Genomic DNA, 18,559 nt, shown 5'->3' on the forward strand with positions numbered 1-18,559 from the left:
CCTGTGTGATGGTAAGAGAGTTACCTCACTTCTGACCCCTCCTTCTCTCCCTTGTAAGAGGCAGACACGGGGATCCTGAGGACTCTAACTCAATCAACTGCAATCTTGTCTTCCCTGCTGGTTTATGGGTAGGCATACGACTCAGGTCTGGTCAGTGAAACCTGACACGGTGCTTTTAGAAAGGCTTCTCTCTGTCTACGGCCATACCACCTTGAACGCGCCCGATCTCGTCTGATCTCGGAAGCTAAGCAGGGTCGGGCCTGGTTAGTACTTGGGAGAAAGGCTTCTCTCCTTCTTTAAGTATGACACTTGCTACTGTCCTATCTGTAAGTGCAGCAGCCACCTTTCACCTGTAAAAGCAGCTAGCCGAAGGACAAATCAATACGCCAGGAAGGCAGAATAAAAAAGTTACGTAGAACAAAAAGTAGAACTTTTTGATGTCCTCATTGAGACTGAGTTGCTGAACTAATCAAAAAGAGCTGCCTTGGGGCGCCTGGGTGGCGCAGTCGGTTAAGTGTCCGACTTCAGCCAGGTCACGATCTCGCGGTCCGTGGGTTCGAGCCCCACGTCGGGCTCTGGGCTGATGGCTCAGAGCCTGGAGCCTGTTTCCGATTCTGTGTCTCCCTCTCTCTCTGCCCCTCCCCCGTTCATGCTCTGTCTCTCTCTGTCCTAAAAATAAAAATAAAAACGTTGAAGAAAAAAAAAACAAAAAAAGAGCTGCCTTGCCTCACGACTTCTTGCTCTGGGAGGTAAATCTTTCTATACTGTTCACACCATTGTGTACCAGGAGTTGGGATTTCTGCTCGTTGCAGCCCAGAGCATCCTGATACGATTATTACTCGTATCAAATCAACCGCATTGGGGAGTTATAGAACAGAACATTTTCTTCTTTTTAGAAATATACATGTTGAATCACTGCCTCATTTCAAAAAGAGAAATCACATCTAAAATAGCTATTCATTTAGGTATCAGATAGAGCGTGGAGACTGTTCAGGAAAAACCCAGAACTCAGGGACTATGGGATTAATGAACCAGAAGTGCTGAGGGGAAATGAAAAAGAATTCTTCCGAAAGGAGGACAAGAGGTAACATCATCACCAAAAGGTTCAAAATTCCTATCGGGAATAAAGACAAAAAAATCTAACAAATGAGTAATTGTTTTCATGTGCTGAAATCAAATTAAACCGTTCACTTTCCCAGATGTGTGAGCTCAGATGACCTGAAGCTCAGCTTCAGGGAAAGGCTCGCGTATCTGAACACTAACTTACTGTCTTCTTATTCTGCCTCCTCCTCTGCTTATACTTAGTCTTGAAGTCAGGTACTTATACTGGGTTGTGAAACCTCGAAATGCGCTCCTCTTTCAAACACACTGTTGGCTAATCTGTAGCCTTTGCACTTCTATGCAATTTTTGAGACAGCTTTAAAAACACAGGGGACGCTATAAAACAAAAACCATATGACCAAACAGGGTCTTGGAAAGTATAGGCAGAGGGGGAGGGCAAAATAAGAAGAAAGTCCGTATTCTGATGTGTGAGTCTTGTGTAAGGTTAGTCACATGGACCAATGAGCAGATAGTCTGGAAATAAAGCCACAACATACAGGGTGAGTTGCAATCCAATACAGAGAAGATGGTATCTGTAGTTAACAATACTGGGACAAGTGGATCTACATACAGAAAAAAGTTCATTTCAACCTTTAACTCATAACACACACAAAAATGAACTCAGAATGGATCAGTGATCTAAGCCTAAACAATACAACTATAAAACTTCTACAAGAAAATGTTCACATATTAGGGCAGATGAAGATTTCTTAGAAAAGACACAAAAAGCTCTAAGCTATGAAACAAAAATTTGATAAACAGACTTCAAAATTTCAAAGTTCTATGGGGCACCTGGGTGGCTCAGTTGGTTAAGCGGCCAACTTCGGCTCAGGTCATGATCTCATGGTTCGTGGGTTCAAGTCCCGCGTCAGGCTCTGTGCTGACAGCTTGGAGCCTGGAGCCTGGATTCTCACACTCTGTCTCTCTGTCTCTCTCTCTCTCTCAAAAATAAATAAACTAGAAAAAGAAATTCAAAGTTCTGTTCTTTAAAAATCACCACCGGGGTACACTTATCATGATGAGCACTGACTAATGCATGGAGGAGCACTGACTAATGCATTGCACACCTGAAACATATTAATATAACACTGTTAACTACACTGGAATTAAAATTAAAAGCTTAATTAAAACAAATCACCACAGGGGCGCCTGGGTGGCGCAGTCGGTTAAGCGTCCAACTTCAGCCAGGTCACGATCTCATGGTCCGTGAGTTCGAGCCCCGCGTCGGGCTCTGGGCTGATGGCTCAGAGCCTGGAGCCTGTTGCAGATTCTGTGTCTCCCTCTCTCTCTGCCCCTCCCCCGTTCATGCTCTGTCTCTCTCTGTCCCAAAAATAAATAAACGTTGAAAAAAAAAATTAAAAAAAAAAAACAACAAATCACCACTAAGGAAATGAAAAGGCAAGTCACATATTAGGAGAAAATACTCCCTAATTCATAAAACTGACAAAAGGCTTCATCCTTTGAATTATAAAATGATAATAAAGTTCAAGTCAAGAGATTTGAACAGACACATCCCAAAATAAGGTGTACAACTGGTCAATAAACACAAGAAAGATGCTTGACATCATCAGTCAAGAGAGATCTAAATTAAAATCATAGTGAGATACCACTACACGTCCACTAGAACGACTAAAATTGAAAAGAATGATAAAACCAAATGCTGGTGAGACTGTAAAAGCAACAGGTTCATATATCACCACTTTGGAAAAGGTTGGCAGTTTATTATATAATTAAATATATTTTTACCCTGTGCCCCAGAAATTCCTCTTCTGCTGTACAACATGCAGGAGAAATGAAAACATATGTTCATAAAAAGACCCGTGCAAAAATGTTTTAGAAGTTGTATTCATAATAGCCCCAATTTTGAAACATCTCCAATGTCCATTAATAAGTAGGACAAAGGATACATAAATTGTAGTACACATATTCTATACAATGGAAAGCCACTCAGCAATAAAAGGAACAATCTGGTAGGTTGTGATCTGATTTTTTTCTTTAAAAAATTATAGTATCTAAGGACCACTTTTGCTTCCATCATGGAATCCTTAATAACTGAGCAGACGGACTCTTTCCATCTGGTGTTCCTTTTTACTTCTAAAAGATAAGGGGTGCCTGGGTGGCTCAGTCGGTTAAGCGGCCGACTTCGGCTCAGGTCATGATCTCGCGGTCCGTGAGTTCGAGCCCCGCGTCGGGCTCTATGCTGACAGCTCAGAGTCTGGAGCCTGTTTCAGATTCTGTATCTCCCTCTCCCTGACCCTCCCCTGTTCATGCTCTGTCTCCCTCTGTCTCAAAAATGAATAAACCTTAAAAAAAAATTTTTTTTAAAGATAAATTATAATTATTATACTTTGGGGCTCCTGGGTGGCTCGGTGTTTAAAGTGTCCGACTCTCGATTTCGGCTCAAGACATGATCTCGCAGTCATGAGATCGAGCTCCACATCGGGCTCTGTGCTGAGCATGGAGCCTGGTTGGGATTCTCTCTCCCGCTCTGTCCCTCCCCCATTTGCACACTCTCTCTCAAAATAAACAAACCCTTAAAAATAATAATTGCTACACTTTGGATCTTTTAAATGCAATTAAAAGTCATTAAAACACATATACCATGTAATACTTCAGATTGAGTCATATCATAAGATTGCATTTTACTACAGGTTATATAAGAAAATTATATAGGAGTGTCTGGGTGGCACAGTCAGTTAAGCGTCCGACTTCGGCTCAGGTCATCATCTCATGGTTCATGAGTTCAAGCCCCACATCAGGCTCTGTGCTGACCGCTCAGAGCCTGGAGCCTGCTTCAGATTCTGTGTCTCCCTCTCTCTCTGCCCTTCCCCCACTCACACGCATGCTCTCTCTCTGTCTCTCACTCTCCAAAATAAATAAACATTTCAAAACAATTTTTTAAAAAGAAAATTATATATATTTATATATTATCTATGTGTGCACATATAGAGAAATAGACTGATAGATATGGATCATAAATATATATACATATATAAAATATAAACACATACATACAATTGTATCTATATATACAAATACAGGCACATGTACATACACATATACACACTGATATATTCTAAGACAATTATGCCCATGATCATAGTACATACTTTAATATATAAATATATTTTAAGTTCACTTTAAGTAAAAACCTAATTAAGATATTCACAGAGTCAGACTTTCTATTAAAAAATAAAGTACAGGGGCACCTGGGTGGCTTAGTCGGTTAACCGTCTGACTCTTGATTTTGGCTCAGGTCATAATCTCACAGTTTGAGGGTTTGAGCCCCATGTCAGTCTCTGTGCTGACAGCATGAGCCTAGTTGGGATTCTCCTATTCTCTCCCTCTCTCTCTTTCTCTCTCTCTCTCTCCACCCCCCCCCCCCCCCGCCCTTTGCCCCATGCACATGCTTCTCTCTCTCTCAAAAATAAATACAAATAAACACTTATAAATAAAGTTACAAAATGAATTTCTTGTTGGTAAATTTCTGTGTAAACAGAAACATTTCCTATGTAAATGTCTTAGAGTGTGCTTTGTCTCCAGTTTCTAATTCTCATTAAAATTAAGTAACAAATTTTTTTTAAAAAAGGAACAATCTGTTGATAAACACAACTGACACAGGAATTTTAAAACATTAAACTGAGTTTAAAAAAAGGAGGGGGGCAGACACAAAAAATTACTTACTATATAGTTCCATGTATACAAAATTCTACAACAGGCAAAACTCCTCTCTAGTGACAGAAAACAGATCACTGGCTGCAGGAACAGAGACGGACTGATCACACAGGGAGAGGAAGAAACTTTGGGGATGAGTAAAATGTTCTCTAACTTGATTTGGACAGCAGTTACAGTTTATTTGTTTGTCTAAACCCATTGAACTGGTGGTTTTGTTTTAGGTAAATTATACCTAAAGTTGATTGAAAAGTATTTTGGAAATAAACACATTTTATACAATCTCCTTTGCATATTCCTTCTCAGCCTGGGGACCCAGGGCTTGGTTTTCTTCTCCGGTTTCTGATTTCCAAGAGGATGTCACGCTGGCCCTGATTTTATATACCCATTATGTACTGACAGCTCCCAGATTCTCAATTTCCAGCCTGGCTATGCGTCCTCCTCTCCAAAGTCAAACAACCAACAAGCTACCTAACATCTCTAGGTGTTGCCTGGAAAGCATCTGGAACTTAACACGTTCCAAGTAGAAATCCTGATCCCACCAAAACCACCTTTTCTCGAGTTTTCTTGACCACTGTGAATGGCACCATCTTTCAGCTTTGCCAAAAAACCGGAAGTCATTTTTGATATATGTTTATGACTCACACCCCATATCCCAAATCTCCAAATCGATCTTCATATCGTACATCAGATGACTCATATCCATGCCCAAATCCATCTACAAAATAGACACTGGTCTGGGGTGCCTGGTGGCTCAGTTGGTTAAGCGTCTGACTCGATTTCAGTCAGGTCATGATTTCACAGTTTATGAGTTCAAGCCCCACAGGCTTGGGATTTTCTCTTTCTCCCTCTCTCTCTGCCTCTCCCCTGTTCATGCTCTCTCTCTCTCTCTCAAAATAAAATAAATAAGTACACGTACACACACACACACACACACACACACACACACACACACGCGACTGAGTAATGCCCATTGGGAAAAGGTCTCAAGTGGGACCAGCTCCCAGTGGGCATTACTCAAGACTCCCCAGCAGCTACCCACCACACCTAGAACAAAGTCCACGTTTCTTCAAGAACATCCATTGATGGAGGAGTTAATTAAAAACAGAACAAAACAAAAACCTCTTTCGTTCTACGGGATGAATGGCATGAATGATACATTTACTAGACCTCTATTTTGATTACAACCATGGAATAAGAATTATTTTAATTTTTTTTAATGTTTATTATTTTTGAGAGAGAGAGAGAGAGAGCAGAGAAGGGGCAGGGAGAGAAATTGAAGCAGACTCCAGACTCTGAGCTGTCAGCACAGAGCCCAACGTGGGGCTCGAACTCACGGACTGTGAGATCGTGACCTGAGCTGAAGTCGGACGCTTAACTGACTGAGCCACCCAGGTGCCCCTGGAATAAGAATTATTAAAGACTCACAGCATCAGGACATGACTGAGCTTCAAGAAACCTGGCAACATCCAAAGCTCTCATCAGGTGTACACGGGCAGATCACAGAAATTCCAGCAATTCAGGGCAAGGACAAGTTAGTCACCATCAGTGTTGGCTCAAGTTGGTCATGATTTTCCATTGGTGCTATTTTCACATTAATTACTTTGGTGAGATAGGGCTCTAGTTCACTTTAAGGATAATTTTGTTCTTATATAATAGTGTGTTGCTAAACCACCCGTCTGGATGGTTCTCACCCTCCGTTTCTCTCCCTCCGTTTCCTTGGCACTGCTGGGAGGGACGCAAAGCTGAGTGCAGTAAGCTCAGGTTAAACCTGCTGGTGGGTCACAAAAGCCTTTAAGTCAGGGAGCAAGTTTTATTCAAACTGGTACCTGCAACCCTGACCTCTACTCTCCTCGTTGGCAAATTATACTGAAGCCCATAGGATATCGCTGTAATTTTGCAGAGAGACGCTACTCAAACACCTATAAGTAAATAATTCCCCAAACCTACATTTCAAATCTATTTCTCTCAAAATCTATCCGAAAGCTTCTATCCACAATTGCAAACTTCCATTTCTAGAATATACCATTTCACATTAGATAATCAAAACTACAATTTTCCCAGTCTGCCTAGCCTTTTTTTAAAAATCTAGTTCAGGGGCACCTGGGTGGCTCCATCGGTTAAGCGTCCGACTTCGGCTCAGGTCACAATCTCGCGGTCCGTGAGTTCGAGCCCCGCGTCGGGCTCTGTGCTGACGGCTCAGAGCCTGGAGCCTGTTTCAGATTCTGTGTCTCCCTCTCTCTCTGCCCCTCCCCCGTTCATGCTCTGTCTCTCTCTGTCTCAAAAATAAATAAACGTTAAAAAAAAATTTTTTTTAAATAAAAATCTAGTTCAGTAGGAATAAACATAAGCCAAGAACTAAAAATTAAATGTTGGCAGGGGGCACTAGATTTAACCCTAAAGATGGCACTAAAAGAAATATAGTCTGAAAAGTACTCAATAAATAATTTACAGGAGCTTAAAAACTGACTTTCATAACAGGTAACCAGAAGAATGGTACAGTACTTACAAAATTAACTAACCAGAGACACTTCCTAAAATGCTCAGTATGTATATATGTAAAGTTTTTCACGAAAACCACAACAGTCCTGTAAATACACTATAAATTATTAGGCATAATAATCTATTCACCTAGGAATGAATGAAATGAACAAAACAAACTGCATGTTCTATTTCTGAGTATATTTCGAACGAGATCTGAAGTCTAGTAAAGTCAGCAGAGACTTGGAATGATCACTGCTTAAAAATTCTTCATATTTCTTATTTTAAAAATTTATGATTAAGCAAGTTTTTCCGTTTTCATTTAGTGGTTTTTAAGTGGAAGGCAGCCTGAAGAATCATTTTTCTATGCGACAGCATCTGAAAGTGGCCCCGGGAATGGCATGCTGATAATTCCCAGGTCAACATCCCACAGGGAGCTCGCCTCGACTTTCGTCCCCATTTATATGAAAGTCATACATGCGCAGAGTTTCAATGGCAAAAGGTATGACATGGCTCATGATGACAGAGCTGCGCGCAGTCCCAGAATGACCCCTGCCCGGGCAGGACAGCTGGGCCCCGACAGCACCATCCTCTCTGCAGGTGCTCCAGGCATCTCCAATTCTCCATCTCTGACTTCATAGCTCTGACATTTTACTCCCGTTTCAGTGGAGTTTCAGGTAAATGTGGGTGTTAAATCTGCTACAAACAACTGGCAGTCTCGAAATGGAGTCTGAAAACCATCGTCAACACATCAGGCTTCTAAAATCTATTTGAGGGGCCCCCAGGTGGCTCAGTCGGTTGAGCGTCTGACTCCAGCTCAGGTCACGATCTCACGGTCCGTGAGTTTGAGCCCTGCGTCAGGCTCTGTGCTGACAGCTCAGAGCCTGGAGCCTGCTTCGGATTCTGTGTCTCCCTCTCTCTCTGCCCCTCCCCTGCTCATGCTCTGTCTCTCTCTGTCTCAAAAATTAAAACAAAATAATTAAAAATAAATAAATACATAAAATAAAATCTATTTGAGAATTTCCTGAGTTTTATTCTAAGAATCCAGTTATAAATGTAGTGGACTCTTAACAAATGTGATACTGTTCTCATTCTTTTTACTGCGTGTGCAGTAACACGTGCTAAGATGCAGTGTTTCTGCGGAAGTATTACAATTAACAGTTTAATCTATCCTCAAATAACCAATACGTGATCAATCAACTATCTACCCACGTGGTCTCTCCAAACCAAGTTTAAAAGCTCCTTCCCCTAATGGGGCGCCTGGGTGGCTCAGTCAGTTAAGCATCTGACTCTTGATTTCAGCTCAGGTCATGATCTCGCAGTTCATGAGACTGAGCCCTGTGTGGGGCTACACTGACACTGAAGAGCCTCCCGGGGATTCTCTCTCTCTCCTTGCTCTCTGCCCCTCCCCTGCTCTCCCTCTCTCAAGATGAGTAAATATTAAAAAAAAAAAAAAAAAAAAAGACAAAAGCTCCTTCCACTATGACATTTATAAGCACACCCTCTTAAAGACACACAATAGCCATTCTTCACATTTTAAGATCACGTGTCTTATGTTTTCCTAGAGTTGGTTGTTAAAGATGTCATTTTGACTCAATACACTTGCCTTTTATAGAGCAACAGAAGGAACGAAAGATACAACTTCTCCAGTTCAAGAACCTGCCGTCAAGTCAGGGATGTTGTCACAATGTCTGACAGCCAATCGCTGAGTAACAGTGTCGGTTTTTGCAGGATTAGCTCTAACTGCAAGTCCTCCTATCCCAAGAGATACATGGATCTCCTCTCAGAATGGCTTTCCCACCCTTTGTAAAAACCGGTTTCTCAGATGTCCACATCCTCCACCACACCGAGCTCCTCGAGGACCTCAGCCATCCGACTCCCTCAGTGCGTAGCACCGAGCTTGACCAAGAGAAGGCGTTCTGTACGGTTCTGTCGTGTGGGACGTGTGCACGCGAGTGAACGGTACCAAGAAGATGAATACGGGGTACAACAGAATTGGTGTGAAAAGACCACCACAGGCCAGAAAGGACTAACAGCTCCCAGGATGACAACGCGGACACAGGCCCCAAACACAGAACAAGAGTGACACAGAGAGGATGGTGCTTCCCAGCTGAGCTGATGTGTACAGCCAAGAGTCAGTACGTCATGCTGTGGCCAGAATGGCACCCACCTAGCAAAAACTGGGAAAGACAACAGGAAATACGCTGACTTGGTAAAACAGGGTTCAAAGTATTCTGAAGGGCGTGAATTTCTTGAATGAGTATTTTGGTCATTTTTCTGTGGGGCTTCAAAGGTTTTTGAGCCACGAAGTAACAGGATGAAATAGTTATTCAGATAATTAAGACTAATTGATGTACATGATGGATTGTAAGAGAAAGGTCTGGAAGTCACACGAATAGTTAAACAGTACGAGGAAATAAGCCCCGGCTCAGGTAGAGAATGTGAAAGAAAGTGCTAAGGATTTCCAAGGAAAAGTAAAAAAACAAAACAAAACTCCAACTTTTTATAACATGTGATCCATAGAAACTGAGAAGGAAAGGTCAAGTTTTTAAATTAGGGTGTCTCAAGAAAACACAGAAGCTGATTCCGGGGTAAAGAGTGATACCAGTTGGAACACCGGCTTGACCTCTTACCGGCTGTGACTTGAGACAAGTTCAAAGGAAGCCTCAGTCTTCTTTTATGAACAATGTCCCCCCTGGATGATTACATTTAATTCCAAGGCTCAAGAGCCTCACTCCGATCGGCAGGCCCATCTGACTGCCAGCCGGACGCTGCCATCTCAACCGGCCTCTGCTTCTCCTCCATCTCATAAATACCACCACCCCGCCAGCGGCTCAAGCCACAAGCCAAGTCCTCCCTTTTCTTCATGCCCCACAGCCAACCCTCAATCCGGTCCTTAGTCTTGCCTCTAAGGTCCACCCCTATGTGTCCGCCTCTCTCTCCACAGTCCCCTCCTGGGCCAGAGCTACCAACGTGTGTTGTCTGGTGGGGTCTCCCGGTCCCTCTGACCTCTGCTCCTGCTACACATACCCTCCCAACAACCCCAGCTACACGGCTTCGGAACCACAGTCTGATGAAGTATGTCCCCCTACGGGAAGTATGTCCTCTCACGGCACCTACAACTACAGCTCGCCCAGCCTGTCCCTCTGACTTCATCTCACACCACTGGCGATCTTGCTCACAGGCACCAGCCAGACGGGGCCTCTTTCGGGTGTCCGACCACACCGGATGCTCCTGAGAGCCGCGCATGGGCCGCTCCCTCCTGCCCACGGGCTCTCCCCCTGGTTCACGTGCATCATCAGCTCTCAGCTCTCTCCAGTGGCACCCATGTTACTTCACTCCTATCTCTCTCTGAAATAATTTCACTTCCGTATTTGTTTACCGGCCTATTGTCTGCCTCCCCCATGCCCCTCTTTACCATGAACTCCAGGATGGCAGGCACATCACGGATCTTTGTTTAGAGCAGACTACGGCACTAGCAGGTATGTGGATGTTGAGTGTATTTGTTGACTGTAGCCCCATACTACTGATTTTTAAATTGGGTTGTCTTAGTATTGAGCTGTAAGAGTTCTTTATATACTCTGGATGCAAGTCCTGAATCATATATATGCTTTGCAAATATCTCCTAGTGACTTGCCTGTTTATTGTTTTGGAAGTGTCTTTTGAAGAGAAAAAGGTTTTCATTCTGATGAAGGACAATTAGTGAATTTTCTGGGTGGGCCATTCTTTGGGTGTCATAGGTAAGAAGTCTTTGCCTAACCCAGAGTCATAAAAAGCTCCCATATTTTCTTCTGAAGTTTTATAGTTTCCAGTATCACAGTGAGGTCTAGGATACATTCTGAGTGACGTTTTATGTATGGTGTGAGGGAAAGGTCTGTGCCTACCTCTTCACATTTCAATTGTCCCAAAACCATGCGCTGCAAAGACCATCCTCTCCCAACTGAATGGCCATGGCACTTTTGCTGAAAAACAACTGACCATAAATATATAAAGGGTTTGTTTCTAGACTCTCAATTTTGACTTATATGACCACCCTTATGCCATTTTCACAGCACCTTTATGACTCTACCATAGCGTACATCCAACTTTTGTTGTGCCTTTTCAAAAAATTTTTTTGTTATTCAAGGTCCTTTGTATTTTCACAAAAATTTTATAATCAGCTTATCAATTTCTTTTTTTTTTATTTTTTAAATATTTATTTTAGAGAGAGACAGAGCATGAGCGGGGGAAGGGGCAGAGAGAGAGGGAGACACAGAATCTGAAGCAGGTTCCAGGCTCTGAGCTGTCAGCACAAAGCCGGACACGGAACTCGAACTCGGGAACAGCAAGATCATGACCTGAGCCGAAGTCCGATGCCTAACAGACTTGTCAATTTCTATTTTAAAAGCTTTCTGAAATTTTTGTGAGAGATTACATTAAATCTGTGTTATCAGTTTGGGGAAAACCACCATCTTAACAGTGGAAGTCTTCCATCCCAGGAAGATGAAATACCTCTCCATCTATGTATGTGTGTATGCATGTATGTATGATGTATTTATGTATGTATATATTATGTATGTATGATGTATTTATGTATTATGCATTTATGCATGTATGTATGATGTGTTTGTGCATGTATGTATTATGCATTTATGCATGTATTATGTATTTATGTATTATGCATTTGTGCATGCATGTATGATGTATTTATGCATGTATGTATTATGTATGCATGTATGCATGTGTGTATGATGTATTTATGTATGTATGATGTATTTGTGCATGTATGTATGATGTATTTATGCATGTATTATGTATTTATGCATGTATGATGTATTTATGCATGTATTATGCACTTATGCATGATGTATTTATGCATGTACGTATGATGTATCTATGTATTATGTATGCATTTATGCATGTACATATGATGTATTTATATATGATGCATTTATGTACATATGTTTATATACATATGATGTATTTATGTATGTATGATGCATTTATGCATGTGAATATGATGTATTTATGTACGTATGATGTATTTATGCATGTATGCATGATGTATTTATGCATGTATTATGTATTTATGTATGTGTGTATTATACATTTATGCATGCATGTATGATGTATTTATGCATGTATGTATGATGTACTTATGCATTGTGTATGATGTATTTATGTATGTATTATGCATGTATGCATGATGTATTTATGCATGTACGTATTACGTATTTATGTATTATGTATGCATCTATGCATGTATGTATGATGTATTCATGTACGTATGATGTATTTATGTATGTATGTATTATGCATTATGTATTTATGTATGTATGATGTATTTATGTATGTATGTATGATGTATTTGTGTATGTATGTATGTATTTGTTTGTTTGAGTATGCTCTACGCCCAACATGGGGCTTGAACTCACAACCCCAAGATCAAGAGTCACGCGCTCTCTGGGTGGAGCTGGCCAGGCGCTCCCATTTAATCTCCTTTAATTTCTCTCAGAGATGTTCTGTGGTTTTCAAGTGTTCCTGCAGTTCTTTTGTTAAATTTATTCCAAGATATTTTATTCTTTTTGATGTTACTATGAACGGAATTGCTTCTGCACCTCCCTTTTTGGACTATTTGGTATACATGGTGTTACCCCGCAGGACTCAGAAGCTGTTTTTCTTCAGTATGTTTTACATCGGTGCTACAGGCTGGCTAATATCTATCGATCCATCTCTAAGTTTACGGACCCTTTGGCCATCGCAAATCACTGTGTAGCACATCTAGTAAGTTTCTTCATTTCAGTTATTAACTTTTCAAGTCGGTTCAATCCGGTTCTTATTAATACTTTCTATTTTGTTAGTGGTATTCCCTATTTGTTGACTCACGGTCATCATATCTTCTGTTATGTCTTTGAACGGATCCGTAACAGCCGCTTCGAAGTCTTTGGTAAATGCAACATCTGCATCTATTTAGAGACAGTTTCATTTGACTGCCTTTCCCTTGTTTGTCCTAAGTTTTTGTTTAAAACTGGCCATATTAAATAGTATAGTAACTCAATTTTGACTGCCTTTTTTCCTTGAGCATTGCTGTCGTGCTGTTTTTGTTTTTTCTGCCAGGACTTAATCTGCTGAATCTTTCTCACCCATGGCACGTAGCAGCTGATGTCTCTGCTCAGTTTTTCAAAGACTTGGGTTTTATTTTTCAGCCTCGCTCCAGGGGTCACCCCTGTGTCCGCATAGCTCAGTGGTCAGCCAGGGCTTAGTAAGCGCTTATGTCCAAATACCTTCAGCCAGCAGGGCACTGCCCTCTGCCTATGTATCTACATGTGGGTTAGAGAGCTCATGCAGCAGTCCAGCACTTGTGAAGTCACCTCAGCTTTTACTCTCCCCCAGGCCCTCTCGGGCCTCCCCACAGCCAGCGTCGCGTGGAAATCTTCTCGAGTCCCCCGATGGCTCTCTTATTTTCAGGATCTCTCTATTCAATGCATGCCCCACATCCGCAGGATAGCAGGGCTGGAGGAACAGCCACTGTGCGGGGCTTCTGCCCTCCACTCCAAATCCAGTCAGCTGCCTCTGGCCAGCCCTGCACCAGCAGAGTTACTTTGCCAAGGAGCGAGGAGTGGAGGGAACCTCAGACAAGAATAGCACAGATTCCCACTATGCTGACTCCAAGTTTAGCAGTTTCTTTCAGTGGATAAATGCTTCCCAAAATGTTGTTTGTTTTGTTAAATTTCCAGAGCCCTAAAATGGTTTTGGTAAGTCTGTCCCGTCTTCTAATCGTTGTGGGGAGGGAAAAATTTGCCAACCTCTCTGTTCCTCCATGGCTGGAAGCTCTGTCAGTCAGGACGGGGTTTGGGGAGGCTGGCACAGAAACGCTGTATGTGTGGGAGGTAAATCAAATCAAACTTCCAACACAGACCCAGACAAGAAGAAACCTCCCCATACCTGGCGAAGTCTTCATGGCAAGAGCAGATTGCCAGACCTCCCTGAGGACAGTGAACTGAGTTCTGTGCACGGGAGATCATCTCCAGATCTGCTACTCTAAGAGAGGAGTTGTGAAACACCAAGAACCCCACCTGCTTTACAAGCAAAGGGCAGCCGTGCCACGTTCACACAGGATTCAGAGGTAGTGGGCACTTCAGATGCTGCTGTCCTCCCGAGGGTAGAGTGACCACCTCTTCAGGATCACCCCGCTAAGGGGCACCAGGTTCTGGTGTCTGGTGACCAGAAGACACTCTTGAGGCCTCCCTAGAGATGTGCAGGCACTCTTACGTTCCTTGAGAAAACTTCACCATCCCGTGGGAAGTCCGGCCTTGCTGGGTGATCGCCCTGCTTTCCTGACCAGGTGTTCTCTCGGCCAGAACAAAGAGATCTCACTGAGCTACAAATGTAATAAAAGTCATGAGGGACTTGGGGTGTTCTTTTACAGAGCCTTATTCATGAGAAACTGGAAAGGAGCTTAGCTGTATTCACTGGACCAGATACAAATAGTGACACTGATACATGAAGTCACCCAGTTCTTTCCTGTCCTCACACTGTTTACAGAAGACTGAAATGAACCAAACCACCCCACTGTTGGTTTGGTTTGTAAAATCCAACTTTTGCTCCCACACCTGGCTCAGTAACATAATGAAAGTCACTTAATTGGTCTCAAAGTTGACTCAAATATACAAGTAAAATTGGGTTTTGGCTGCTGGCATTAAGCAAGATTCTCTCATCTTTCAAAATATAGACTTTTATAGTTTACGTCAAGATTTAAGGCCTTTGGGGGCTAAGTCGGTTGAGTGTCCGGATCTTGATTTCAGTTCAGGTCACGATCTCACGGTTCGTGGGATCGGGCGCCACATCAGGTTCAATGCTGACAGCACAGAGCCTGCTTGGGATTCTCTCTCCCCCTCTCTGTCTGCCTCCCTCCCCCACTCACACTCTCTCTCTCAAGAATAAATAAATATTTTTTAAAAAGATTTGAAACCTTCAGATTCTAGTTCAAAATATTATCTGATTAGTAGTCCCAACTCAGCCTGTCCTAGTAAGTCAATAATTATGCATAAACTTAAAGCTTTCAATAACATCAAGAACTACATCTGGCAAACAACGGAATGACAGAATCTTGGGAGCAACTGAGAAAGACAATTATCTACAAAAAAACACATCCAGATTTCAGTCTGTTCTCGTTGCTACTACAACCAGGACTCTGAAAAAAAGAATGCTTGGAAAAGGCTTCACATCACCCCTCCCCGTCCCCAATTCAAAGATCTTGGGCCTCTACCAAGCAGAAGATTAGGAATCTGTCACTCTCTGTCCATCAGGGGCTGCATTTTAACACCGGGTCCCGACCCTCCCCTTCCCACCAACACAAAAGACCACGCATCTTTTTTCTATTACACTTTAGGGTGAAAAAATTTATGGGAGAAAAGCAGGAAAAGGAAAACAAGTGATTCAATTAATTCTTCAAAGCTCTTAAAAGCAAAAGAGAGACTGTGAATTACAGTTTTCCATAATCCACATTTTGGCTCAGAATGCCAAAGATCCAAGAAGTGGGAACGGGAAGAAGGCACCACGAGAGCCGAGCCAGAGCTGAGCCGGTCAGGACTCCTCACAAGTGGGGACCTAGAAGGAGAAGTACAGACTTCAGCCTGCCCTCTGGTTGTAGGTTCGAGACGCCGGTCAGCTCGTGCCCAGAGCCCACTCGGCTGTGTTCGAGTACACATCTGGCTCGCTAATCTCTGGCGAGATTCTGAGGTTACAAATCGAAGGCGGCTCAGTCCCTGTGTTCTCAGGTCCAAGTCTAGCACGGGAGGCAGACACGCACCAGCCACCACGTGCCCGCCACTCGCCCAGCAAGCCGCAGGGGCTCTGCAAACTGTACCTCACTGAATCTGATACGCCTGCATTTTCACGTTTTAACGTCTGTGAAATCAAGAATGCTCTCCCAACCGGCAGCAAGTAATCTTCTTTAGTGGTACATAAAATAACGGTATAATGGCATCTTGTATTTAATAAAATACCGTATACCTCATTCAGTCTCTGCTACGGTCCTATGAGGTACGAATTATTATTGCTCCTAAGGTACAAATGAGGAAAGTGAGGGTAGAGACGGGCTAAGTAACCCAGACGGTGCGACCAAGCTGCCGAGCGGGTGAGGACGGGGCGGGGTGGCTCTATAGCCGGGACCTCAACCACAGCGTGACCCTGCCTGTGAACAGATCTGTACAGCACAGCACCACATGCGACCTCACAGGGGCCGTTCAAGGTGAAGGGGGCCTAATTCTGGCAGGAAGGGGGGAAGAAGAAAAGGGGAAAGGGCTTCGGCCCAGAGCTCACACGCTGTCTGACCGTCAGGAACGCATGCTGCGGCGGGGGCTCCCGGCAAACAGAAAGGAACCGAGCGTGAGACGGCAGAATGTGTGCTCCAACTACGAATGGCTCATCACGTCTGGGCCCGTCCGGGTCGGGGAGCGAGAGCCGTGACCCAGAGCGGGCAGGAAGGCAGGGCAAAGGCACCGAGGCGCTGCCAAGCGGCCCAGCTGCAGAGAGCCAACGCGGAATCCGAGGCAGAAGGGAGCCACGGTCGGGCAGACAGTTAAAAAGGCCGTCGCGGCAGGAGAGCACAGGCCAGAGCAGAGGGCAGGCCGCCAGCGGGCAGACTAACGTGAGCGTCCAGGTCCAAGGCTGCAGAGCAGGATGGACTTGGGGCATCAGGAGGGAAGGGACGGCAGCTAACGAGCGCTCATGACGTGGCAGGTGCCGCTTTAAATGCGTCACGGGTGTGTCGCCCCCAGAACAAGCCAAGAGGAAACCAAAGCACCAAGAGTTCCTAGTGACGGCCACGCATGGAGGTGACGAGGAAGCAGCAGGGATCCTGGATCGGCCTGGGCTGCTCGGCCGGAAGACGACGCCAGAGAGAGCGTCGGCGAGGAAGCAGGGGGCCGAGGCCCACGAGGCGCTCCGTGCTAACAAGGGCTGGGTGCGGAAACGCACAGGGCAGGGGAAGGGCCAGCAGCCTTCTCTGGCCGGGGGGTGGAGGGGGGACACCTGCAGACAGCCAGCTCACGCCTCCTCCCCGTAGGGCTCGTTCCCCTCCTCCTCCCCCTCATACTACTTCTAAACACCTCACCCTGCATCCTTGAGGATCATCTGCCAAGAATTATCTTTATCTCCATCTCAGAACTTTTATTTACTAAAATTTATTTATTTTGAGAGAGAGAGAGAGAGACAGAGAAAGAGCAGGGGAGGAGCAGAGAGAGAATCCCAAGCAGGCTTCATGCTGCCAGTGCAGGGCTGGAACCCATGGCTCGAACCCATGAACAGTGAGATCATGACCTGAGCCAAAATCAAAAGTCAGACACTTAACCAAGCCACTCAGGCGTCCCTCAGAACTTCTAAATTTTTTTTTTTTGATATTTATTTAGTTTTGAAAGACAGAGAGAGACAGAGCGTGAGTGGGGAAGGGGCAGAGACAGAGGGAGACACAGAATCCAAAGCAGGCTCCAGGCTCTGAGCTGTCAGCACAGAGCCCGATGCGGAGCTCGAACTCATGAACTATGAGACCATGACTTGAGCTGAAGTTGGACGCTTAAGCGACTGAGCCACCCAGGCGCCCAAAACTGAGAATTTTAAAAATATTTAATTCAAGAACAAAGATAAACCTATTACATGCCAACATAAACATTTTTGTGACAAATAGATTTTCTAAAACCAAAACAAAATTAACGAGAAGAGTGGCCATGTGTTACGCTTGTGCAAGTCTCTGTAACCCCTGACTTAACAGACGACGACTGAATCTGCAAGGGCTCTACTGCGGTATCACACAGCAGGCTGGAGAAAGCCCCATCCTGCACCCGTGACAGAATGAAAACGAAAAAGGCAAATCACGTCTAAATGTCGTCACAGAAACCGTCCTGACCTTCCCACCTCCTAGAAGGGTCTCAAGGACTCCTGGGGTCTCTGGACCGCACTCTGCAAACTCCTCATCGAGAGGGGGGCAGACAATGGCAGTCCAGAGGGACAAAGAGCAGAGCAGCCAGATTAGCCCCCAGATCGGAAAAGAAGTGGGGACGCAGGAGAATCTCTGCCACGTGTCAGCAGACACAAAAATTAGATCAAATGACAAATTCTGCTGGTGCCAGTTTCGTTTCATTGTTTGGTGGGGGAGGAGGGGTGCAATGTATCAAAATCATGATCTCATTCCCCTCAATTCCGATATAACCTCCCTTTATCCGTAAAAAACACTGCTATAGAAAATATTATTGCTGGGGCGCCTGGGTGGCTTGGTTGGTTAAGTGTCCGACTTCAGCTCAGGTCATGATCTCACGGTCCGTGAGTT

General features: G+C 44.1%; 1 protein-coding gene across 3 annotated transcripts in view; it reads right to left on the reverse strand.

The window, feature by feature from the left end:
- The window catches only part of MBOAT2 (membrane bound O-acyltransferase domain containing 2), a 130,067-nt gene that overhangs the window by 48,659 nt on the left and 62,849 nt on the right, over positions 1–18,559 (reverse strand). Inside the window, exons 1-2 of one of the 3 annotated variants that reach the window (XM_047845244.1) lie at positions 7,435–7,439; positions 310–312 (exon numbers count right to left, since the gene is read on the reverse strand). The exons of the other annotated variants lie outside the window; for them this stretch is intronic. Coding sequence (XP_047701200.1) covers positions 310–312; positions 7,435–7,439 — 8 coding nt within the window. Of the gene's footprint in view, positions 1–309; positions 313–7,434; positions 7,440–18,559 lie in introns of those variants that run through there. 3 annotated transcript variants of the gene reach the window in all.

This window comes from Prionailurus viverrinus, unplaced genomic scaffold (assembly GCF_022837055.1).
Source record: "Prionailurus viverrinus isolate Anna unplaced genomic scaffold, UM_Priviv_1.0 scaffold_33, whole genome shotgun sequence".
Lineage (NCBI taxonomy): Eukaryota > Metazoa > Chordata > Mammalia > Carnivora > Felidae > Prionailurus > Prionailurus viverrinus.